This window comes from Siphateles boraxobius, unplaced genomic scaffold (assembly GCF_051911475.1).
Source record: "Siphateles boraxobius isolate OS27281-9 unplaced genomic scaffold, OSU_SipBor_1 68, whole genome shotgun sequence".
In the NCBI taxonomy this organism is placed as follows: Eukaryota; Metazoa; Chordata; class Actinopteri; order Cypriniformes; family Leuciscidae; genus Siphateles; species Siphateles boraxobius.
Window position 1 is genome coordinate 11,361,771 of NW_027509195.1, and position 26,781 is coordinate 11,388,551.

The window sequence follows — 26,781 nt, forward strand, 5'->3', positions numbered from 1 at the left end:
ACTTCATTCGCCTCAATGGAATTTTTTACACTGTCTGAATCGTTCCCTATCCCCTATATAGTGCACTAAGTGCCATTCACCATGTAGAAAATAGTACCTTTGTGAACAAGTGACTAGATTCTAGAAAGTATTTGATTGGACAGAAAATCTGATGAGAAGCTGAAGTGCAGAGTGATGTCATCAAAATCATTGATCCATATTGGCCGAAGTGATAGACTGTAAGTTTTGAACGCTTATATATTTTAAATGTGAATTTTGTCATTGTTTTGGAGCTCACTAGCTTATAGATAACCTTGAAGCTAAAAAAGTAAAATTTTGATTTCATGGGGACTTAAATATTTTTTGTGGAATCCATGAAACATTCTTTTCAGGATTATTTAATGAAAAGAAAGTTCAAAAGGACAGTGTTTATTTGAAATATAAATCTTTTGTAACATTATAAATGTCTGCTACTGTCATTTTTGATTCATTTTATGTGTGCTGCATAAAAGTATCAATAAGAAAATGCACAAGAAAACGAACAAACTGACCCCAATCTTGGGAATCCTGTGAACCAAACCATGACCTTGGCGTAACTAGCTCAAACTCAAAAATATTTACAATTTTAGAAATGCATCCCATCCGTCTATTCTTTACCATCAGATATTTGTACACAAGAACTTATACTCTAGATACTCGTGCCCATTCCTCAAGTTTTTTTATGGTGGAATGCATCCCTGTACCCCCCCCCCCCCCCGTCTCTCCCCCCCCCCCCCCGTCCCCGTCCCCCGTCCCCGTCCCCGTCCCCGTCCCCGTCCCCGTCCCCCCCGTCCCTGGCATCTTTACCTGGCAGATGTCCGTGAAAGGCTCAGGACAGCAGGTGAGCTTTAAGCTTCTTTTTCATGGATGCTGTCTGACATTTCCTGTAGAACACAATGAGTGTGCTGTGAAATGTATAAAAAGCTACTGTAACAGCAGTGCTGTTCTTTTCGATCAGATCGGTTCATATAGCATGTTCTGTCACGAAAACTGTAAATGCTCATTTGCACTTTCTGTCTGAATTAAAATGTTATCCCCAAAAGGTTAGATGTTGAAAATGTGCCTGCCATATGGTACCGAGGCAGCATCTGATTTGTTCTGTGTTGTGTAACAGAGAGAGTGATATTTCTGTGTGAGTGTTATAGTTCTGTATTAGTCTTGACTTTACACAACAACGAAACGAAAGTGAGCAGCTGCTTGAAAGTTTTGTGCAATACGACGCATTTTGTTGGTCTCTCCGCTTCAATACTTTGCTAACATTAGCTTGATGTTACAGACTGGTAAAATCTTCAAAAAACAGGTTAGTTTACCCAAAAGTATAAAGTGTCATTTACTCACACTAAAGCCCTTAAATCTTACTCGTGTTCACATATATTTAATTATTCAGTTTGAAGATGTATTTATTAAGGACTTAGTTACATTTAAAAGATAGCAACATAGTGTCGGCCCAGATCCGGGCCACATCTGGTACATGTGGATTCAACGTGTGTCCAGATGTGGGCCGGATCTGGGCCGACACTATGTGCTGTCTGGGAGTAAAGGTTCTTTATTGGCGTTTATGGTTCCATGAAAAACCTTTAACATCAATGGAACCATTCCACTGCACAAAAGTTTATTTTTGGTGTAAAAAGGTTCTTAAGATTAGTAAAATGTTCTTTACTTTAAGAAAAAAAATTGTTATTTTAAAAGAACTGCTCACTGAAAGGTTCGTTGGGAAACCAAAAATGGTTCTTTATGGCATCTCTGCAAACTCTGTGATGACCTCCTCTGACTATTAATTCATAGTCTTGAATTAAATATACATTAATTCTTATTAAAGTTACTAAAGTTAGTCATTGAAGAGCAGTGAATGATTCTCTCGTTTTCTTTTGTTGCTTGATTAACATTAAATGATAGAAAGCAGCATGTTAATTAAGCTGCTGTCACTTTAAGACCAAATGCAGAGGTATCTAATATATCTAATATACCCACAAACATTGATTACTTTCCCATCTGTTTATGTTCCCTTAAGACATAACCAACTTTATTTAAGTGAAAACTCGCCAAGATGGGCATTTTGATATATTTTTGTGTGCGTTTGTCCATTTAAGCGCATACCCAAAGCCCAAAGTAGCCTATTGTTTGTGTTTTTATCGGAAAGAGCGCACCGGAAGCTACCTGGGGAACAACTTCTCTTTTGCAGCTCAATACAATTTTTTTTCCCCGAGCATGTCTGGCAGGATACTGTATATTATGTTACTTGATTTGATTGATTTGGATGTTACGAAGGAAGGGCATCATTGCACCGCTTTAAAGGAAAGGAACGGAACGCAGCGGCATGTTTTCATAATCGTTGGAAGCTGAAAGCAAAACCGAAATTAAATCATCAGAGAACTGTAAGCACTGTATGCTGTTGTTGTAAGAGACAGCAGATGAAATTTAGCTTTGTAGCTACTGTAGTTCTGGGGCCGTTTTTTTTTTACTGTTCATTGTCCCTGTCAAGAATAATAATAAAAGGACCAAAACATAAACATTTTGCGATTGTTTTTCTTTCTGTATGGAAGTCTGTTTCCACACGAAATCTCACCATAAAAATCAAAATGGACAATTCTTATTTTTTATGGAATATTGCAGTATTTATTATAAATTATTTATCTGTGCACATCATACTTTTTTTACATTTTAAATTCACATGCTCTCATAATCTTTAATCAAAATAACATCTCCTCCCTCTCTTCTCTGATGATGTTTACTGGTGCGAGGGCGGGGCAACCTGTCACTCACATGACATCGCTATGTAAATCCAATAGCAAACCACAACCATCCAATCAATTACCGATGGACAAAATCAAGTCCCATCCTACATTTTTTCTTGCCCGAGAACCCATTTCACTCGTCGCAATATGGAAGAAAAGACTATCACAAATTTCATTTCATGCAGACTTTAAAATAAGAAATAGTCACATGTAAGATCTATAGTCACAATGACAGATATACTGTAAAGTTGCAGAAATGTCTTCCACAGAAGAAAGAAAATACAAAATACAAAATTAATACAAAATGAATAAATTAATACAGTTCATGCAATATTTAGTTTGACCTTTCAAGGTTGACGATCAACATTTTATGAAGGTTAAGCACTGCCTCTGAGTGTCTTTGTGTAAAAATAATTTAAAAAAGACTGTTTTTTAATAATTTCAGGCCCTACTTCTGTTCAATGGGAAGTGGCAGGGGTGTTTTGGTAGCCTGTTTAAAACCAGACCATTCTCAGTTGCAGTGGCGGATCTAGAAAATTTTACATGGGGGGGCAAAGGGGTGGCAAGAGGTCTTGGCAGGGTGGCTGGGGCAGACGGTGGGAATCCCTATATGTGAATTGCTTTTAACAAAACAAACACAAAAACAAAGCATTATTGTTTAATCATGCCCTTACACCCTAAAAAGGTTTTTAATTCACAACAGGAATAAGCCCAGTGCAGTGTTCAAACAAAACCGTGCATCTTTTAAAAAGTAAAATTATAACAAGCAAAATGAAAATATAAAAAAACAAAGTACAATAATTGTGTCCAAGGACTTTTAGCCTTAATGGTAAGGCTCCAGCTACTTTCTTCAACTACTCTTGCCTGCAAAAGTCAATATGTGAAAACCTCTGGTTATCCTTGTGTTAGGGGTGGAACGGTACACAGAAGTCACGGTTCGGTTCATACCTCGGTTCAGACATCACGGTTCGGTACGATTTCGGTACAATGGAGTGAAAAGCAAAACAAAAATGCAGAAGGCATTTTTATAAATGTCTTAAGCCTTGTATTTTTTAAATAAGTTTTATTAATAAAGGCATAGAACCAGTTTATTTGTAATGCACTGACAATAGTTTTATATAATTTAATTAGTTTATTAATTAAATTACTAAAAAGACAAAGACCTTGCGATATGTTTGGTATGAATGAATTTAAAATTAATTTGCCATATTTCAGATCAATATATTTGTTTTTCTTAATTTTAATTAACCCTAACTTTATTCTCATCTAAATTATAAACAATTGATTTCCGTATAAAATAATACTAGGCTACTATTAAAAACCACATTTGATTTTCTTTTTTTAATCAATGTAGAATGTGTAATTTAAAAGTACAACTGTGTGTGTGTGTGTTTGTGTGTGTGTATGTGTGTGTGTGTGCGTGCCTTCAGAGGCTCTGGGGCAGCTCAGTCTCTCCAGTCGGGTTGCAGGGCCACCGCACCGCAGCAGACTCGCTGTGTGTGTGTGTGTGTGTGTGTGTGTGTGTGTGTGTGTGTGTGTGTGTGTGTGTGTGTGTGTGTGTGTGTGTGTGTGCGAGAGAGAGAGCGCCAGACTGAGCGAACGCCGCTCTGCACGTGTGAATCAGGGACGTACTAAGTATTTGAGGGGGAGGGGCTTTAATAAAAAATTAATTGTTAAATTTTGGTAAATGTATCATTTAGTTCACTGTTTTGAGAAGCTTGCGAGTTGTTTTTACAAGTACATTATTTGGATCATCAAAGTTAGGGGGGCAGCTGGGGGGGGGGGGGGGGGGGGGCAAGGCTCTAGAATGGGGGGGCACCTGCCCCCCCTTGCCCCCCTGTAGATCCGCCCCTGCTAAGTTGTAACTGAGTTAGGGTCTGGCAAAGCTTCATAGACAAATCATTTCCAAAGGGGCGTCACCAACGGACGTAGCTCAGATGCCTCTGGGCGCAATTGGATAGACCTAAAACCAATCAGAGCGATGAAGGAGATGACGTATGCAGGGTGACGTTATAGAACAACGTTTGAATACGAGCAGACACTACTTGCTCTACATTTATTTAAAATTAACAGCAAGACAACTGGAAGTGAACCTGGGTGCCGGTGTGGTGAGACGTACATGCTCGGGCAGATTAGGCTTGAATTCGTTCATCCTCGGATGCTGCGCCGCGCTCGCTGTTACAAAAAACCTGTGCACACAGGCAAGCGAAATGGGATCTTGCCGGTCTTGCGCACCGAACGCGTCATTTTTGCGCACCTTCGCGCTCGTGCGGACGCGTCGAGTATAAACAAGGCTTTACTCCGTGTCAGCGCGCGCTCTGATCGGTAAAGGGGCACAGACCTCTCCCGAATCATCTCCAGCAGTAGCAACCTCCGATCACACCACTAACTCCGCCTCCGTTTCCCTCGTAAGCTGATATTAGTATTTAAACATTCTCTATGATAAATGTTTGTGAAAAAAATACTTTAATAACATGGTTTTGGCGGTTATAGAGTTATAATGACGGTGTTCAACTATAACCGTCACACATAGTTCCACGGCGGCATCCATGTTTGTAAATGTACAAAATCTGCGTCACCGTCGCTGTGCTGTCGTCATCGTGTAAAGCCCGCCCCAACGTTTCTGATTGGTGCCGCGATTTCGACGGATTGGAAATGGACTTCAATGAGCTCTTTGCCAGACTAACTTTCAGAGCAAATCTAAATTTGCCGGAAGTTGTCTGGGTTTTCCCAGGCTAGTGTTTTGGGGTTAACTGCTGTCAAAGTGGATAAGAACGGCCTGACCGTTCACCGGGAGACTGTGTTAAATAGTTTGATGCCCAGGAATAGAGCTCAGGAAATCACTGAAAAGCACTTCCATTAATCTTAAAGAATGCTTAAATTAACTCTGATTCTCCTCTCATGAAAAAGTGCTGACAGCCTATTTATATCCTGAAATAATGTGGGAAGAGCCTAATTTGTCTTGGTCTCAGAGGTGTCATTGGAGCGAAGGCTCAGACGTGGCGCGAGTGTGGGTGAAACTGCTAGATGAAACAATAATAATTACACTGGGATTCAGATTTAATTACAGCCGTTTTGTTTCTCTGGGTTTTGTGGGTTTTTGTCGCTTGTATCTCCTCCCCCTCCATCTATAAAATCCATTAGTGTTTTTATTGGAGCTAGAGGCAATGTGACACCTAGGTTGAACCACATACAACTGTGGTTGTTTTAGTGCTGAAATTAGTTTGACAAAACTAGTGTTGGGTTGGGAGCTGATCTTCTGTTGTCACTGCAAATACTGCAATATACAGATAGAAGCATATGGTCTCGTTTGTTCAAGAGGCCAGCACAAGTTTCACTACAAGTATGACGTAATCCACTGTCCTGCTTTTGGCTTGGCACTATGGGAGCTGATGTTGTGATATGGTGGTTTTGTCCGGAGAGAGTTATTAAGAGAATGAAAGATGCACCTGCAGGAAACCAGTATCAGCAGCGTTCTGATCTCACACCTGCTCTCTAGACCAGTCTAGACTAATGCTTTAAATGCTATCTATCGTTCTTTATCTATCTATCTATCTATCTATCTATCTATCTATCTATCTATCTATCTATCTATCTATCTATCTATCTATCTATCTATCTATCTATCTGTATCTATCTATCTATCTATGTCTATCTGTATGTCTTTCTCTATCAATCCATCCATCTGTCTGTCTGTTTGTCTATCTATCTATCTATCTATCTATCTATCTATCTATCTATCTATCTATCTATCTATCTATCTATCTATCTATCTATCTATCTATCTATCTATCTATCTATCTATCTAACCAACCGTATAGTCAATAATACTTCAAAATGCATGTATTATTTAAGCACACAATAGAACTATTCTTGATTTCATATTGTTGATCACCGTGCTAATGGCTTTAAAATCTCTCTCATAATAGAGTAAATTCTAACGGCCCTGCTTCCTTTTAAGATGCATATAGAATTTTTTTTTAAGGTCAGAATGCATGTTAAAAAAGCCCTCTTATTCCCTGTGTTCACTGCCTCAGGGCAGTGCACTCAGCGTTTTCTCTTCCTCTAACGCCCTTCTTCCTTCAGGCCATCAAGTATCCACACACAATAGTTGTCTTTTAGAGCAGAGCATCTCTCCACAGAAAACCCTTAATGATGTGGGAGAAAGACCCCCCCCCCCCCCCCTACACCACATGCGCTGTGATGCTGGTAGAGGATGTGTAGTGCTGCTCCGGTGCTCCTGAGAGAGAATCCTGACAGCAGCGAGCCTGTGTGTGAGCCTGGGCTCTCTAGAATCCGGACGCGACGCGCTTGCTTGCGTGCGTGCGTGCGTGCGTATGCATGGATGTTTATCATGATTACTGTGGATAATTAGAGGCGCGAGGTGTGTTTAGGACGCGCTGCGCGTTCGCTTTCTCTCTTAAGTTCGGATCGCAATGTCCGGGAGAGCCGGTGTTGGTCCGGTCTCCTCATCCAAACGCACTTTTTTTCTCGTGATCTGAACACATCGGGAAGTTGAATCGTGTTTATGTTGCGCTGGAGATGCGGCGCGTCCGGAGCGAGGAGCGCTGGAGGAGTTTCATCTGAGGGAAAGCTGGAATATACGCAGGATATCGGAGTGGAAGAGGGAAAATGCAGTTTGAGACATTGCGTCAGTTCTGTAGCTCGGTTTTATCTCATTTTAATGGGGCTTTCACGCCGCCGCAGAATATTCTGCAGACGGAGCTCCTGGAACAGGCGCTCAGCACCATCGGGTGAGTTTGTAACACATCACACGTGACTATATTTGCATTTCCTGAAGGAAATATCAGCATTTGAGAGGCATGAATAGCTAGGAATTGTGTGTATGGGGCGTCTGTGAGGTCTGGGGTAGCTCTGCTTCTGAGTAAATGAAATGCCGCAGCCGTTGTCATGACACTCAGCACGCATCTTGTTTAGTGGCGGCTGTGTGAGAAAGGACCAATCAGAGTTCGCTATGCTAATAAATCCAAGAACACACACATTTCATCACTGTTTTTTTTGCATTTTGATTGAACACGAAAGGCTGTATCGTTACCTGATAAAATTCTGTTTTATTTTAAATGTGAATTTATAACTTAAATCATATATATATATATATATATATATATATATATATATATATATATATAGAGAGAGAGAGAGAGAGAGAGAGTCTATGGTTATAGCTAAGACTTAAATGATCTACAAAATTCGAGTTTGAATTGCCAAACTAATATTATCAGAGCCACCATTAACATATTTCCACAAAATGTGTTAATTTGTAATTTTGAGTGGTTATTTGTTGCAACTATGTATATATATATATATATTCAAATTAAACTGGTCAGAACTATTTGTTAGTTCTCATCTATATATTTTTTTGTTTTTAAGAATTTGACTGTTGATAAAAGTTGGTTTAAAGTGAGCAGTTTGTGTACATCTATTTGCTATCATTTGCATTAAATATTGAATTAGATTGTGCTGTGTGTGTATACATATATATATATATATATATATATATATACACACACATATTTATGTATGCATCTATATATATATATATATATATACACAGTATGTGTGTGTGTGTGTGTGTGTGTGTGTAAATGTGTGTATATACACAGACACGCACACGCACACACATACGCACACACACACACACACACACACACACACACACACACACACACACACACATATATACATACACATATATTATATACACATAAACTTTAATGTTAGATGCGATTAGTCGCAATTAATGGATTTGACATACGTATTAGTGCTGTCAAATCCATTAATTGCGACTAATCAGCATCATGATCTCAGCATCATGATCTCAACATCTCAAAGGCTCTACGATTAGAAGGGTAGTTGTCCTGTACCTCACCGTAACCATCTGAAGGACCTCAGGGCATGAGACTGAATGGTGTGTTTAATGCAGTTTAAAGTGTTGAGGAGAGAGGCCATGGAAGCAACCCATCGTCTCACTCCAGGGATCTACAGCACGAGTCTCTTCCTCCGCCAGCACAAATACACACTCAGCAAATCAGCACACTAGACTTCACTCGCACCAGGGGTTCGGTGCAAGCATCTCTTTGTTCCTGTGCATTCTCACATGCCTTTGAAGCCTGTACCTCACTTGATTGGAGGAGGCAAGGTGTGGCTGCCAACTTCTGCTGTTTTGCTGAATTGGACCGGCTGCATTTTAGAGAATCGTCACACTGAGACATTTAGATGATGATGTGTTCTTTATAGAATGAGTTTTAAGGGGTTATTCCAAATTGTGTTTTCATGGTAAACATCAGGCAAATGGCTCAAGATAATATCATCAAAATGGCATGAATCGTAGCTCACTCTGGCCAAAGTCTTCTCTCAGGAAATGATTACTTCCCTGTGCCGACCCATTACTAACAAACAGAGCTGTCTGCCAAAACCAGAGCGGATGTAAAAACAAAGGGCCAATAACCTTACAGTGACAAAATGTGATTGGTACAGACTGGTCCAATCAAGAGGTTGCAGGTCTTCATTGGTTTAATTAAAACCTGTATCTTGTCAATACGCGTGTTCGACTTCTTACTGCGCAGACGGCATCCTATGACATCAAAATACCGCACACAGCTTTCAAATCCCTCTCACAAATCGTGATGTTATATGTCAAACATATAACATCACATTGTTATAAACATAAGCACATCACATTTGCTTTTTTAATTTGGTGTGAGATTTACTTGGGCAACGTGAGAGCGTGAGACAGAGCCTGAAAGATGTCTCATACCAAATGCAGTTGGCAACCCTGTATAAACACTAATGTCTATGGTAGTGATCAAAATACAGTAACTTAGTTTGCATTATTACATCACCAGGTGGCGACAAGTGAATGTTAAAATGCATTTGTCATTGAATCATTCATTCAAGAGATTTGTTCAAAAACACTGATTCGTCCAGTCATTGAATCATTCATTAAAGTGTGTGCAGTAATTAATATTTTGTCAGAACATCTGGTAAATTACATGTTTGTTTAGTTGTATATGTGAAGAATCGTGGGAGAATCCTGATCTCTGTTTGAAACAAAAAAAATTGTGATTCTTAATTTATCCAGAATTGTGCAGCTGTATTCTGAGTATATTATTTAAATATAAAATATAAATTAGATTTGCATAATTGTTAAAATGTCATTTTTTCCCTCAGTGATTTTGAGTTGCACAAAAACATGGTAATTTCACCTCAAAATGCACAAAAAAAAAAAAAAAATATATATATATATATGACATTTTATTTTCGTAACAATTAATTAAGCATGCAAATTTCCAGATTTAGTTGAAAATAATTGAAAATATCATGCAAATAATGTCAGAATGTGGGGGAAAAAATATGTAGGTTTCATTTTTCATTTAGCAAATTATGTTTCTTTTTTTCTTCATTTTTTTTGTGTTGAGATTTATCGAATAATACAATAAACGCTTTTTATAGTCTTATTCTATTTATTAGTCTTCATTTATTCAATGCGTTAACCAAGTTTTTTATAGGTTGCATAAAAACATAAATTTGTAGCTCATTGGAAAAACGTGCCTGTGGGGACATTTTTGCAAAATGATATTAGGTTGCGTCTTGCACTTGCTTTCACGACACTGTCAAACTGAAATGTCCAGTGAGTGGTGCTAAATCCATGTTCAGTTTTACCAGAAACAGATGTACGTGAATCTGCCAACATTTTATTACCTTGCTTGTTGTACAGACAATGTATGATTAAAAAAATAGTATTTTTTCACAATTCTTTCTTTTGATTGAAGATGCAGCCTGTGCTATATGACCATGTTGTGTATCATTTGGCTTAATAAATTTTGGTTGCTGCAGAGAAAGAGCGAGTGAGAGAAAGATACAGGGAAGAACAGGAGAGATAAATCACAATTGAAGTTTCTCTTAGATGGAATATCCCTTCCCACTAGCCCGGTGCTCTGTGAGGCTGGGTCGCCATGGCAACATTGTTTGATCAATGCTGTGGGTGATGTGTGAGACAGGAAGACCTACAGGGGAGACAGAGAGAGAGAGAGAGAGAGAGAGAGGGATGTCCCCCGCACAGAGAGAACAGCCGGATTATTGTGGGTTTATTCATGAGGCTTCTGTAAACTCCGTCTGAGATTACTTGTCAAATGACGCAGATGAGGTGAATGAATGAAGTTTCCAGTGTCAGAGCAGAGCTTTATGAGCAGTTTGAGTTTTAAAGCAATGATAAAGAGATAGTTTACTCTTATGTCGTTCCAAACCTGTGTGACATTCTTTCTTCTGTGGAACACAAAAGAAGATACTAGTTGAAATGCCTCACGCTGCGTCTGAAATCGCATACTTCCCATGGTATTCCAACAGAATAGTATGTGTGCATGCATTTGAAAAACAGTGGAGAAAAGTCCCCGGATGACCTACTACTACTGGTGCGCATTCGATGGACACTATCTATCCCATGGGGCCACAGGAGATGATTTATGAATGGCAGTGAATTGACGCAACTGATGCTGGTCGGTCACTTGACAGTAACAACATGGCAGATGTAGTAGGTCCGAATTTCATTCATACTATATAGAACATACTTTTTTAATGCTCGTGGAGTAAAGTTCAAATTCAAATAAAGTACCTACTCAGACAGTATGCGATTTTGGACACAGGATCAGGGTTTTTCGTCCATACAATGGATATTAGTGAATAAATGGAGAATAAATGGGGACTACATAAGTCTTCTGCTCAGATGTTTCTCCTGAGAAAAATCCCCTCCAATCTCTCGTTTCCTCTCAATTCAAAAGAGATCTTTACAATGTCTCAAACTGTGCTCAGATTTGCCAAGATTTCAAAGTCTGCTGCCAAAATTCTGAGATACCGATATGAACTCAAACATTCTGATTAAATTCTTTTAAAGGGAAATGATCTGAGCTGCTATTCACATTCATTGTATAGCTCTGTCCACTTTCTGTATGTCAGCTGTTTTAACTGTTTGAAACTCAAATGATCTCCCTGATCCACATTAGAGTAACCTCTGAGCAATATAAATTTGCCTCTGGTGTTAAAGTTGGCATGAAATGGAAATTACGATAGTTTTCCCTATTGTGACGTATATGCGAGTGAAACGGAAAAGAAAAAATGGTGGGACTTTTATGGGAATCTTTCTCTCTAGACTTTGTGCAGCAGATTTGGAAATATCACTATTCCAAAACATCAATCTTTCATAGCTTGCTGACGTTCATTCTTGTTGTTTTTACCACTGTAGCTTTGTGATCACATGACCCCGTTGTGTGACGTCCCACAAAGATCAAACTCTGACCTCCGAAATGGTCATTTCTCATGTGAAGCACCCTAAATATAGAGCCCTGCATGGGTATTGATTTTAACAGAGCTTCTTATCTGTGATATTCCTTCATACAACTAGTAATACTAACAGCCGAATTTGTTAATATTTACCCAGAATCCAATTACATTACCAATTACAGCATTGATTGTTGTTGTTATCCAAAGGACGATTGTAATTTCGGTTGACAGGATCCTTCTTGCAGTCCGTTTGCAATTTATGTGATTGTATAATCTTTTAGAACATGTTTTTAACATTAATAGTAATAAGAAATATTTCTTGAGTAGCAAATCGACATATTAGAATAAAATCGGAAAGATCAAGAGACACTGAAGACTGGAGCGAGTTAAACGGCTTCTTGAACAAGAAAAGATATGAGGGTGAGACTTGTTTTTTCCCATTGGGATTTGATTGAATTTTGCTATTCCTGTGATCTCATGTGAGTGACAGGTTGTCCCACCCTCGCGCCAGTAAACGCATCATCAGAGAACAGAAGAGATGTTGTTGAATGTGGGAGAGGGGAAATTATTTTAATTAAAGATAATAAGGGCACAAACATTTTTTTTTTAAATAATGATGTGCGTGGATAGATCATTTATAATGAACACTGCAATATTCCATGTAAAAAAAAGAATTGTCCATTTTGATTACATGGTCACTTTAAACACTCTTTGCAGGATGTCCTATGAAGAGATCTTCAGCACCTGAGGGTGGAGAGGAGTAGTTTCTAGCTTGAGGAAGAGCTCTTTGCCATTAGTATGTTCCACGATCAAACTCCCATCCTCCTTTCAGGAAATCAGTTGCGCTTTCTGAGCATGAAAGAGAGCAGATGTCCTTATCCCACATACGTATCACAAACTCTGTGTTGAGAAAGACCAGCTCTTCTTTCTGTCTGTCTCTCTCTGCTCTCGCTGGATTGATGTTATGAAGCTGTTTGTTACTGATGGTCCCAGCCATATACAGAGCATGTGTTCCTCCACCTGTCACAAGATGTTCCGCGCTGTTATCAGACACATATCAGTCTCTCTTCCCAAAGCGCTTTTGTCACAGTATTATCTCTGAATTTGATGCAATGAATACAAAAGCTAAAGTAAAGTTTTGAAACATAATTTGTGTTTATAATTCACTCTAATAGAGTGACAAACCAGTTGCCATTATAATAATTTGGTATTGGTTGAATTTGATGAGAAATATTTGAGTTCTTATTGAGATCTCACTTTTGTTGCAGGCTTTGGTATCTTGCTAAACCCTAGCATAATTTGAGATACTTTTGGTCTTTTATATAGGAGGAAAATCTTAAAGTTCACCCAAAAACTTAAATTCTGTCATCATATACTCACCCTCAAGTTGTTTCAAACCTGTATGAGTTTTTTTCTTCTGCTGAACACAAAAAAAGATATTTTGAAGAATGTTGGTAACCAAACAGTTGATGGGCCCCATTGACTTCTATAGTATCTCCCCCCTCCATACTATTGAAGTCAATGGGGCCCATCAATTGTTTGGTTCCCCATATTCTTCAAAATATATTATTTGACTTATTGTACCATTAAAAGTGATTTATTTGATTAAAAGTACAGTTATACTTTTAAACAGTAATTTATTCCTGTGATGCAAAGCTGAATTTTCAGCATCATTACTCCAGTCTTCTGTCACATGATCCTTCATAAATCATTCTAATATGCTGATTTGCTGTTCAAGAAACATTTCTTATTATTTTCAAGTTAAAAACAGTTGTGTAACTTAATATTTTTGGGTAAACTATGATACTTTTTATAAGAATTCTTTGATAAACAACGTTCAAAAGACCAGCTTAAAATATTTTGTAACATTATAAATGTCTTACTGTCACTTTTGATACATTTAATGTGTCCTTGATGAATAAAAGTATTAAGTTCTTTAAAAAAAGGTCTTACTGACCTCAAACTTTTGAACGGTAGTGAATCTCATTGCATTTTTCTCTCTAGACGTTGTGTAGCAGATTTGGAAATATGACTATTCCAAAACAATAGGTTGCTGACGTTCATTCTTGTTGTTTTTACCACTGTAGCTTTGTGATCACATGGCCCCGTTGTGTGACGTCCCACGAAGGTCAAACTCTGACCTCCGAAATGGTCATTTCTCATGTGAAGCACCCTAAATATAGAGCCCTGCATGTGTATTGATTTTAACAGAGCTTCTTATCTGTGATATTCCTTCATACAACTAGTAATACTAACAGCTGAAATTGTTCATATTTACCCAGAATTCAATTCCATTATTACAAGATTTATTGTTGTTGTTATCCACTGGACGAGTTTAATTTCGGTTCCAGTCCGTTTGAAATTTATGTGATTGTACAATAGAACATCTTTGCATATCACCATTTTTGAGTAATATAACGTTATAAATGTTAGATAGTAGATTGTTAGATAATTGTTAGAGTTATAAATGTTAGATACTGTTGTTTTAGATACACTGTTGGACAACAATATTATACGGCAAAAATAACAGATAATATGTTTTTATTATGCTTCCCTGTTTTTAACATAGATAATAATTAGAAATGTTTCTTGAGCAGCAAATCAGCATATTAGAATCATTTCTGAAGGATCATGTGACACTGAAGACTGGAGTAATGATTGTGAAAAATGTATGCAACACAGGAATAAATTACACTTTATAATATATTCAAATAGAAAACTGATCTTTTAAATTGTAACAATATTCCACATATTACTGTTTTAATGTACTTTGATCAAATAAATGTAGCCTTACTAAGAATAAGAGACTTAAAATAAAATAAAAACTTTTGATAAAAGAGTGTACGTGTGTGCTCTATGTTTATATATGAATAAGAGATCATAACACCTATAGAGAGCCTAAGTCCCTCCCCTTCCGGTGGACCATGGGACCTTATTTCGGAAAAATATTGTATGGTAGTCAATGGCGAGAGACAACAAATATTTGGATCCCGTTTGAATTGTGCCCTGAATTACACATATGATGTTTGTCAATTTAAAAGATACATTTTAAAGTCAAGAAAGTCGCAGTTTGATGTAAAACTGTTGAGGTATAAGACTGTGAAAATACGTAATTACAAAGACTACAAACCCAAAAGGCGCGCATGTGACGTCTTACCTTTTCTCTCAATGAATGAAGCTAACTTTACTGAAGCTAACGTCTGTCATTTTTTCTATAGTCTTACGTTATAATCGTAACGTTACGCCGTCATGCCTGTGTGTTTTGTACCAGACTGCACACACACGAGCTTGGTGACGTACATAGTGCGAGACGAGAGATGTAGTACATTGAGTGATTTTCACGTAAAACTAAATGTTACTCTTCTGTTTTATGACAAACTGTGACTTTCTTGACTTTCATAATTATCTTTTAAATTGACAAACATCATGTGTAATTCAGGGCACAGTTCAGACGGAATAAAAAGATAAGTTGTCTCTCGCCATTGACTACAATAAACATTTTTTCCGAAATAAGGTCCCATGAGCCGGAAGCAGAGGGGAGGGACTTAGGCTCTCTATAGACCTTATGTAGCCACGCCCCTTTTCAGCGCTGAGCTCTTTGTCTTTTGACTTCCGGTCTGTATTTTCACAGCGATTTTGCGTAGTTATGAATGAACGGCTCGTTTAAAAAATGTCCAAGGTCCATTTGTTAAGACATATGCTTTACAATGCTTATGATAAACATTACAATCCTCATGATAACTTTCGTGAACTCTACAATAAGTAAATCAACTTCAACAGCTAATTACTCCTGGACAGCGATGCCATAGAAATATACAGAGCGAACCCAAAAACGGAAGTTCAAAGACAATATTCTAAAGATGGCGGCGCCCTCGTTTCTCTGGTGCATAAGGTCTATACAAAAGAATAATTCTAAAAGAAGTCTATTTTAAGTAGTTTTAGAATGTTTTGATTGCTAATGCTAGTTTGATGTCGACTCCCCATCTACATGTTTCAGTAGAATGAGGCTCATAATCTGAGTGTTTTGCAGACACGGGAGTGTGTGCGCCATATGGCTGCCAGGCACGTGCCGTCACAGATGGGTTAGTGTGTGATTGCGGTGGGTGAATGAGATCGGCCTCGGAAGGTCTTGGATGCCAGGTGATCGCGGTTTAGCATTGATAGAAGTTCTCTTCTGTTTCTCATTTTCTTCTCTGTGGTCAGAGTCCATTACTGAGAGCCTGTGTAATATGTGTTTACTCATGTCATTGGGTTTCAGGAGAGATTTTATCTCCCGGGATGCCGGAAGCCACGCTGCAGAAAAGCATGAAGCTTTTTGTCTTTTACTTAGAGAAATCATCCCAGAGAGTTTTGCTTAGGTTTTTTACGTAACGTTAATTTAATGCCTCAGGTAACCCGTGGATATACTTGGTTGTTGCTTAGACACTCGGCTGTTTGCAGAGGCAATGGAGGAACTCAAGGACGTTTTAAAATCAGTAGATAAGGTTAGTCAGCGTTAACCGTACGTCACAAACATCTCAGAGCTCGGTTTCCAAAAGGTCTCGATCTGCCATCCTATTGCCATTAGGGCCAATTGATGGCGAAGCCCTTTGTCTTGCAAAACATTTAAAATAGATTTTTCAAAGATTTTCCAGGGTAGTTAGAAAACGTAGCTTGTTAGTGGAAAAGCTACACTATTATAATATCAACTGAGCTAGTAAAAATGCTGTTAAGTTAGTAGTGTTGCTACATTTTGTGTTTAAAGTCCCTCACGTAGCTGTGATGGACACCTGGGTGTTCTTTAACTCTTTCTCTCTCCATCTAATGGGTTTGTTTTCCGCCCCATGCACTCAATCGTGATGTTGAGTGAATCAGAGAGCAGAGCTGACGTAGCATCTCGTAAGCTCATATAGTGTGTGTGTGTGTGTGTGTGTGTGTGTGCGTGTGTGTGTGTGTGTGTGTGTGTGTGTGTGTGTGTGTGTGTGTGTGTGTGTTGATGGAGCAGATGGGAAAAGTCAGGCCGCAGCCACGCATGGTTTCCTGGCCTGGGGTGATGTAGCAGGGACCTCAAGCCTCTATAAATACGTCTCCCAATGAGACCACCAGCTGGGACGGCCATGTCTATGGTACCCGTTGTCAATCTGCTATTGCAAAGAGCCCAGAGATTTTTTGACATTTGCTTAACCTTACACATTTTTATCGGTGTCATCGTTATTAGTGATTTTTTTGGCTGAAACCGAGAATTCTGAAGCCACTTAGTCAAACCAAACTGTTCATTTGAATTTTATAAATTTTATAAATTATGTTTTTAAATATTATAAAGAGATTACACAAACTTCCTTTAAAGGTACAATATGTAAGAATTTTGTATCGAAATATCCAAAAACCACTTGCACAGTGTTATATATTTCTTTCAATTGTGTGCTTACACTATCCTAAATGTTTCCAAGAATTTGTAAATTCAGAGAAATACACAATTTTAAATAGTGCCCGTCCCTTGTAACTTGTCGCCTGTCAATGACGTAATATCCACGTTGTCCCTGTTTCTTGTACTGCCATAGTAACCATGGCGACAGACGTGGACAACTGAGTTACGTCTAGTGGCTCACGCTGTTGTTGTTTCGTTAAAACATTATGGATCATGGTAAGCAGACTTTGGGACAAAAGGAGAAATAAAACGAGGATCAATATTGGCGTGGCGTTTTCGAGATGGTAAACGAGATGGTAAAACGAGATGGTAATCGAGATGGCAAAAAATTATTTTACAATGTAGGTTCCAACAATTTATAAAATGTTTAAAAAGTATTGTTAAAAAGCATTGTTGATCAGTGTTATTTATATATACTACTGTAGTATTTATTTATTTTTATATTTACACTTTTCAATTTAAGCTTTAGCAATTTTGCTTTGTACTTTTTACATTTTTATTAGTTTAAAAAAGTCTATTTAAATATTTCTGATTATTTATTTTTATTTTATTTTTAATACATATCAAACATTTTATTTCAGTTTATTTCTGATTTTCAATTTTATTTGTAATTTTTGTTTTTATAAACTATATATTATTATAGTATTTTGTCTTAATTTTTTAGTTTTAGATATATTGAAAAACGTAGAAATATTGAGTAAATTATGTTAAATAAGAAAATTTCAGAGTCAATGTTTCTGTTATTTGAGGTTTTCTAATTGTGGTTTCTGTTTAAATTTTCAGACAACATTTTTGGTCTATTTTCTCCTACAGTCAAAAAACAGGAAATTTTATTACAATTTCACCTGGAATTTCAGTGCTTTTCCCTCTTCCTAGTAGGGTTTTCCATTTGTCATGGTTTCCGAAGCTTACTTCTTTAGAATTTGGCCAAAAGAATGTATTACTAGTTTTTGGTACATTTCGTTAGTGTTTTGTTAGTCAGGATGTGCACAGCTCCAGTAATATGAGCATAAAGTGAGAATGCATCTGTTCTGTAAGCAGATATAGAATTAGCCGTTTAAGGCAGATCAGCAGTGCTGTAGATGGATGGATGGTCTCTCTTTAAGCTCTAATGAGTCTAACTCCTTTCCACAGCAATATTAAGCACTCTGAATGTCCATTCACAACATACCATGAGATTGTACAGCATACATCATGGCCAAATGATTACTGCAAGTGCACTACAGACACGAGCTGTGACGTACTGAATGGACGTGGTTTTATTTCTCAAAATGTGTTTTTCTCTTCTTGGTGAAGTGCTGCATTATAACGCAGCTGCGCACAAAGGAAAGTGTTGCATGCCGTAGGGTACATGTTACTGTAATTATTGTTGGAGCTTTTTTTTCATAATTGATGGCAGTTAAAAATAGATCGTCTTGGTTTGCTCAGTAGGCCTATCCCCTGGGCAGAATGCTTACTGGTGCAGAAACGACCCAACTTTAAATTGAACAGGAGTGTTGAAAGGAGCTACAGTCGTGCTTTGTGGGTATTTTTCTTCCACCTGACATCCTCTCTTCTACAAAAGCATTTCACTGTACATTTCACTCTGAGCTCATGCCTTCTAAAGAGATCCAAGGCCTGTTGTGAATGTTAGATTTCTACAGCCACTTTTGTAACACGAATAATAAGATATGAATGTGTTCTAATGGAATGTCATGATTGACGCAAACAGCTTTTCAGGAGAACATTCTAGAGGCACAGGCACTGGTCCTTCAGCCGTCCACGCAAGAAATAAGAGCCGAATTTAAGTCATTAAAGGTTTGATTTACATTTAGCAATTTGATCTTAACTTAAAACTTAAAACAGTTTAATTTCCTTAAAACCTTATGATATTGAAAATAGAATTTTCTTTTCAAACATAAAATATGAAAGCATAACACTGTCCTAACCGATACGCTGTGAAGAGTGATAAAAGCTAACTTTTTCATGTTAATCAGAGTTTTTTAGAGTTTTCTAACCAGCTACAACATCGATACGCAACAATTCTATTTTCTATTTTCTATTTCTGTGACATCGCGGATGGAACAACAACAACATTCAAAGTATCGCAATGATAATGGTTGGTACTGTTGTTTATATGCTTTATTTAATGTTAAAAGCATCTAATGTGAGTTTGAATATCATTTGGCCTGACCTTTATAACCATACTGAAGGCAAAAATGAATAATTCACCTCAGATCTTGAAAATAGATTAAAGGAAACAAGAACATTCAAATTGTCACCTGAATGTGAACAAAGATAGTTTCAGTCACTCAATATGTATTTAATAGTTAAAAGGATGAAATATTTATGAATTTCATTAAGTACTTATCCATTTTGTTGCTCTGCGCTTACAGAGAGATGCCCACACACTCTTCTGATTGGCTGTGATTTTTGCTAGATTTTGTCACGTCTCATAGTCGTGCTGCCTCTGTGGACAGACAAATTGGTTGTTGCAGGAATCTATTGCATCGCATCTGGTTAGGACACGGTGTAACTCTGAGGGTACGTTTACACAACAACGATATGCTTAAAACGGAGAAGTTTTTCCTTTGAGTTTTCCGCATAGAGACGACACCATTGTTAAAATGATCCCAATTCACACAGATCGCGAAAATCACACAAACCCCCCCCCCCCCCCCCCCCCCCCCCCCCTGTATTCTGCTGCCAGACCATTAGATGGCTTTGAAACACTATAGACTGAACACATAATGCGTATGTGCATGACGTCATTGTCTTTAGAGATTTGCGTTTTTGTTGTTTACCTGGAGACCGTTTTCAAAAACTTGCACTTTGAAATCCGTTTTCAAAAGTTTGTGTTTTCAGGCACCCAAAATGTGTAAAACGAACGGCCAAAACGCATAAAAAGTTTTACGTTTTTAGCTGAAAACAGTGTCGTGAAAACAGCTCCTAAGAGCTTAAAAACTTCCTCAAAAGTCTAAAAACAGGTTTTGTTAAAACTAAGTAAGGCTAAGCCTAATGGGACATGATAAAGGTATAAAATGAGATGAGATGAAAAATAATAAGTCAATGGTTTTGCGTTCCCGAGAAACTTTGTTCCCTTGCAAAAACTGTGCCGTTCTGCCAAGAAACGCAAAGTTTCGCGGGGGAACATTCTCGGGCGAATGCAAAACGCTTTGCGAGCGAACACAAAGTTTCTTGGGGAAACGTAAAATGTTTAGCAAGGGAATGCAAAGTTTCTTGGGGAACGCAAAACGTTTGCGAGAGAACGCAAAAGCATTGCCGTATTATTTTTCTTCCCATCTCATACCTTTTTTCCCCCACCTGGTCCCTTTAGGGGCTCCGTACATTCTGAACTTCTGCAACGGTGACACCAGGCAGGTCAATATTCATAAATATTGGCCAAACAATTTATTTTGATTTGTAAAGAATAGCGATTAAGTTTGCCAAAACATTCCACTTATTTGCCTAGTTTATGAGGCAATATACAGTAATTTATGTGCTAGATGATAATGAGAATGATGAAAATATATACATAAAGCATGAATTTGAAATCTAACGCACATTGTTTGGTCTTTATTAAAATAAACTTGCCTCTCTGTGTGTGTGATGCAGATCTGAGCTCTTTGATGGATCTTTATGGGAAAGAAGTGCTCTGATGTGGCTCGAGTTGGTCACACTTCACTTCCAAACCTGTTTTTCCCCCTCCTGGGCCCAACGAGCAGTGCAGGATGTTAATTGCAGGACTCTGGTGTTGATTGCTTAGCCTGTCGTCTGCAGTTTCCTGTAAAATGGGGCTGATCTGTCTGGGGCGCTCCAGCTGACGCCAATAAGCATAATTACACACTGCTTGTCTGAAGAATTACCTTGCTTTAGGGTGTTTGTTGTGGAGTGCCGTGTGTTTACGCTTTAATATTTGCGCAAATATTTGTCTTCATAATCTTTTACCAAAATGTAGTGACTTTTTTCTCCTTTAAAACGACTATCCTTTTTGATTGACATCATGAATCTCACATAACTCCACTCTGATCCGTTAAATTGTCAATCAATAAAATCAAGTCCTGCCCTACATTTTTTCTTCCTGTTGAATATCCTGTTTCCCTTAGAAATGTCTGAGGTAAAATGAGTTGATGATGTTTCATGTTGACTTGAAAATCCAGTTACTTTACTTCTCCATCCATTAATTGTCATCGAAGTCTTTAAACAACTTAGAACTATTAAGCATGTTTTTGTCCGTCCTGAGCTAGCATGTTTCTCGCTGTGTGTTTGTGAGAGTGGAAGTATCTTCTTGGTGAGCTGTGGAAGGATAGAGCCGTTCCCCAGTTTGCACTGATTCTCCAGCTTTATTCTTCAGGGGTTTGGCCTATTTTACACTCTGCTAGAGCTTCACGAGAGAAGGCCTGGTTGGCCTGGATGCTGCTGTATGGAAGTATAAAGGGTAAATGTGGCAGGAGCACATGGCTGGTCTGCATCATGTTTAGTGGGAGCGAGGGATGAGGGGGAGGTGGGGCGTTAATGACGTTCGTATCACTGCGGTGCACAGGCTGAACACTGTGCTGTGATACTTCCTGTGTCTGCCTGCTCTGAGACGTTTCACAGTGTGCTACCAACTGTTCTACTGGGTGATTAATAATAATAATGATGATGATGATAATTATTAATATTATTATATTAGATATGTACAGTAGTTATACTATATATATATATATATATATATATATATATATGTATAGTACATCATTATGTGTCATAATAATCATAGATAAAGCATTGAACTAAACAGGCAGTATATTACGGAGCCCCTAAAGGGATGTGGTGGTGAAAAAAAAATTTGGATGGGAGAATTATTTTTTTTTTTAATCTTTTGCGTTCCCTCGCAAAACTTTTGCGTTCCCCCGAGAAACTTTGCGTTCCCTCGCAATGATATCTGCGTTCCCACGCAAAAGTTTTGCGTTCCTTCCCACACAAAACCTGTTGTGAGCTCGGACAGACACTTCCTGTTTAATGTCCCGCTGGCAGTGCTTCAGAGCTCCGTACGTTAACGGAGCGTTTCTTAGTGTTTGAACTTGGACTCAAATATAAAGAAATGTGGTCAGTGCTTAACTCAAGGAACTTCCCGGATCAATATTCTTGAGCTAAACGTTGTTAAAACACAAACGACACCTATTTACAGTAACCTAGACAACGAGCTACAAGCCAATTTTCCTCAAAACGAGCTTTATAATATAGGCTAAATGGATCTTTATGTACAGACGGCTGAGAGACAAGTCAAGGGACCATCTGCAAATTGCAATATAACCCAACAAACGACTACAGCATCAACTCATATTCAAAAATACAAAAATAGTCATTAACTTCAATGTTACAAACTGTAGTGCCACCCAATTCAGCTTACACATCAATGGTGACCCACTGGTCATACTACACTGCTTTTGCACATTTTATATTATGAAAAATATTCAATAACTCCACTGTAACACACCAAATTTAGTTCACACATCACTGCTCTAATATTGGTTATACAACACTTTGTCTTCCAAATGCATAACTGTAAATGTAACTCTTTTATCCGAAGGTATACTATTACATTCTTATGAGTTCTTGCTTTTCCCTGGGAATCGAACCTATGACCTTGGTATTGCATGCACCAACGCTCTACTGTTTGAGCTACAGGAAAGCTAGCACGGGAAGTAATTGCACATAAAAAATAAGTAGGCCTATTATTTACACAAAATTATATTGGTACTGTGCGCAGCTAGTTAAAATCATAGCTTATGCATTATATTTGCTTACTGAACTTCGATGGCATTACACATAACAGTGTGAAGTTATTGATTTTATTTCATAAAAAATCATAACTATGCTTTTTTTAAATCAAACTAAGTATTGTAGTATAACCGGAAGGAGAGCGGTGAAGTGTGAACTGAACTTGGCCACAATGTCATAGTGAAGCTATAGAATATGTTTAATAATATAAAATGTGCAGATGGGTTTGGGATTTGAACTTTGCAGACGGCCCCTTATTTGGACATGTCTCTCAATCGGCTGTTTAGAGATAAATTTATATTATGAGGAGAATTAGCTCGTTGTCTAGGTTAATGTGATTGTAAATAGGTGTCGTTTGTGTTTTAACAAAGTTTAGCTCAAGAATATTGATCCGGGAAGTTCGAATAGCCTATTTGAATATTGCCAGCATTTCTTTATATTTGAGTCCAAGTTCAAACACTATGAAACGCTCCATTAACGTACGGAGCTCTGAAGCACTGCCAGCGGAACATTAAACAGGAAGTGTCTGTCCGAGCTCACAACACGGTTTGCGTGGGAACGCAAATATCTTTGCGAGGGAACGCAAAACTTTTGCGTGGGAACGCAAATAACTTTGCAAGGGAACCCAAAAGTTTTGCGAGGGAACGCAAAGTTTCTCGGGGGAACGCAAAAGTTATGCGAGGGAACGCAAAAGATTTAAAAAAAAAATTTCTCCCATCCTACATTTTTTTCCACCACCACGTCCCTTTAGGGGCTCCGTAGTATATACATGGCAAACATAATATAATAATCTTTAGTAATCAGAGAAACAAGCAAGGCCATAACGGAACATAAAAAGAGACAACAGAATCTAACATTTACATTATGGTGATACTAATTTTATTTGATTATTATTTCATTTTTTTACATTGTATATCGTCATCATCTTTTTATTGCAGTGGTTTTTGTTGTTTTTACTGTGACAATACCATGTTCTTTCTTTCTTTCTTTCTTTCTTTCTTTCTTTCTTTCTTTCTTTCTTTCTTTCTTTTGTTCTTTCTTTCTTTCTCATACCATGATAATACCATTGTTTTTGGTACCATTTTTACAATTACTACGGTATGTTAATATTATAATCATTTAGTACAATAATACAGTATATATCAAAATCCCATGGTACTACTGTCGAACACCATCACTGTATCATAGTATCCACAGTAAGTTTGCTTGTAGTAGAGCGTCTCTGTTTTTGATATTGTTTAGTATGTGCTGAGAAAATAAACCATAAACAGAATTAGTTTCTATTCAGATGTTGACATTTTTAGAACATGTTTGTGTGCTGTATGTTTAAAGCTATTGCATGTTTCAATTTATTATTGTGCAAAGCAGACAGAATTAGATTTACAAAGATAATCGCCCTTGTCTTTAAAAAAAAAATCAGGACGAGAGGGGAAAAAAAGCACAAATTTATGATTTGTGTGGTTTGAGAGTGCTGTTTTGTTCTGGCACACGGTTACACTAGATTAAATAAAATCCTCTAGCAGGCCACGGCCAGAATCTCCACCAATCAGCGACGGGCTGAAGCATGTGATGCTGCCCCTGTCCCAGAGAAACATCTCCATCTCTGCTCATAAGTCATCCATTACAACCTGTTTCAGACTCGCTCTGGGTCCCCCAGCATGCCTTGCGGCTGCTTATAGGTCTGTGGGCGCTATGATGTCACTGACATCAGGGAGAATGATTAGAGAGAAGGGCATTCATGAAATTCTTCAGCACATTTTAGTCAACGTTATGTGGGATTTACTCGACGGCCAGTGAGGGAAGACTTGATTTCTGTGAAAATGTCATCCTGACATCAGAACTGAGGATTCTAATGCTGCTGAAAGGACTGAAGACTGTTAGTGAGCTGTATTGTTTCCTACACCTGCTTTTCTTCATTTGACGGTTACCGTTTGCAGTATCAGTTTTTTTGTGGCCTCATTTCAGTAAGGTTGTGGCTAAAGCGTAAAGGTGCGTATAACAATTCTCTGTTTTCTTCCATTTAGATGTAGCTGGGCCCCCCAAGGGCCCCAATTTCAGTTGACTGCATTGCATTGTACTCTCACACTCATGCTCATTATGGTATTTTGCTCTCACTTCACATGAAGGGCTAGATGTTATTTTTAGCCAACATTTTATATATATATATATATATATATATATATATATAATGTTGGCAAAAAATTATTAAAATACCTAAAAAAAAAATATATATATATATATATATATCAATAATTTTTTTTAGGTTTTTGATCATTTTGGGATGGGGATTTTGATAATTTTGTCTACTCAGATGCACTTCCGTTCAAGTTTGGGATCCAAAGGATTTGTTTTTTGGAGAAAAAAAAGAACAATAATTAATCACAATTCTCAATTCTGCAGAATTATACATTCTATATATATAGTATTATTATTATAAAAAAAATATATATATATATATACTTTTTTTAAATTATTATTTTTTTTTTTTACTATTTTGCATTTTAAAACTAGGAAGTTCTGTGAACAGTTGTGTGCAGTGACTCAAACGAATCATTCAATCAGAGATTTGAAATTATTAACTGAAGTGTGCAGTTTGAAATGATTCAAAGAAATGTATTGAAATGACCAACTCTAATTCTAGCCTTCTAGCATTAATATAGCCTAATCATTCATATGAATCCTTAGGGAATTTTTTTTGTGTTTACTATGGTATCACCATAGTATGCTATCTAGTACTTTTTTTAGGGGGGAGATGCTAGCATTTTATGTGGTGTGGTAGATTTCTCCTTCGACAACTACAAATTTATACTCTACTAGTCGACACCTGCTTCAAGTCGGATAACGTCTGGCCCGTTTTGAAGACTATCAATTGGGAATAATGTCTCTTGTGTTCACCTTAAGGTGAACTGGCTGTATATTATATCATGTATATTAGGTAAAAAAAAAAATGCAGTTTTTTTCAAGAAACACACACACACACGATCCCAAAAACAAACAGATGTCTGCAGTGCTCTGGATTTGTGAATGGTGCACGACTGTCAGGCTGCTGTTGAATAATGCAACAGGACACGGCGGCCATAGTAAAACCCCAGAGCGGAGCCCAGGGGACGCGGGAGATACGATCATTAATCAGTCAGTACATGTACATGCTCAGAAACAGCTCACAGATCTCTCCAGACACTGAAGATCACAGCACCCTGCAGAAAAATAGAGAGCTATTATTGAACTGGTTTCCTCGTTGCTAGCTAGTGCGCTAGATTCAAATGCAGATCAGAATCAGTTTTGCTGTGATATTTGCAGTACAAATAAGAAGTTTGTTAAATTGATTGCTCAGGTGTTGTGCTTTCATACCTCAGGAGTCTTAATGAATTTCTCATTGTTTCATTCAAGTATCAATCAACATTAGCTATGTTTCCATCCAAAGTTGCGAATTTAACTTATGCGCAGAATTGGAATATCGCATAAAACATTTGCGAATAAAGTACCGTTTCCATCAAAGAGAATAAAACCGTCACTTCCTGATAAACTGCCGCTAAATATCACTTAAAAAATTGGAAGTTGCTGCAGGCAAAAACCACT

At 37.7% G+C, this 26,781-nt stretch overlaps 1 protein-coding gene across 26 annotated transcripts in view; it reads left to right on the forward strand.

Annotated features, from left to right (window-relative positions):
- The window catches only part of rims2a (regulating synaptic membrane exocytosis 2a), a 217,818-nt gene that overhangs the window by 55,171 nt on the left and 135,866 nt on the right, over nt 1–26,781 (forward strand). For 2 of the 26 annotated variants that reach the window (XM_077214764.1, XM_077214765.1), the window contains exon 1: nt 6,987–7,507. The exons of 14 other annotated variants lie outside the window; for them this stretch is intronic. In XM_077214764.1, the coding sequence (XP_077070879.1) occupies nt 7,386–7,507 (122 nt within the window). In that variant the 5' untranslated portion in view covers nt 6,987–7,385. Of the gene's footprint in view, nt 1–6,873; nt 7,508–26,781 lie in introns of those variants that run through there. 10 more of the 26 variants (XM_077214771.1, XM_077214759.1, XM_077214770.1 and 7 more) reach the window with 9 other exon arrangements.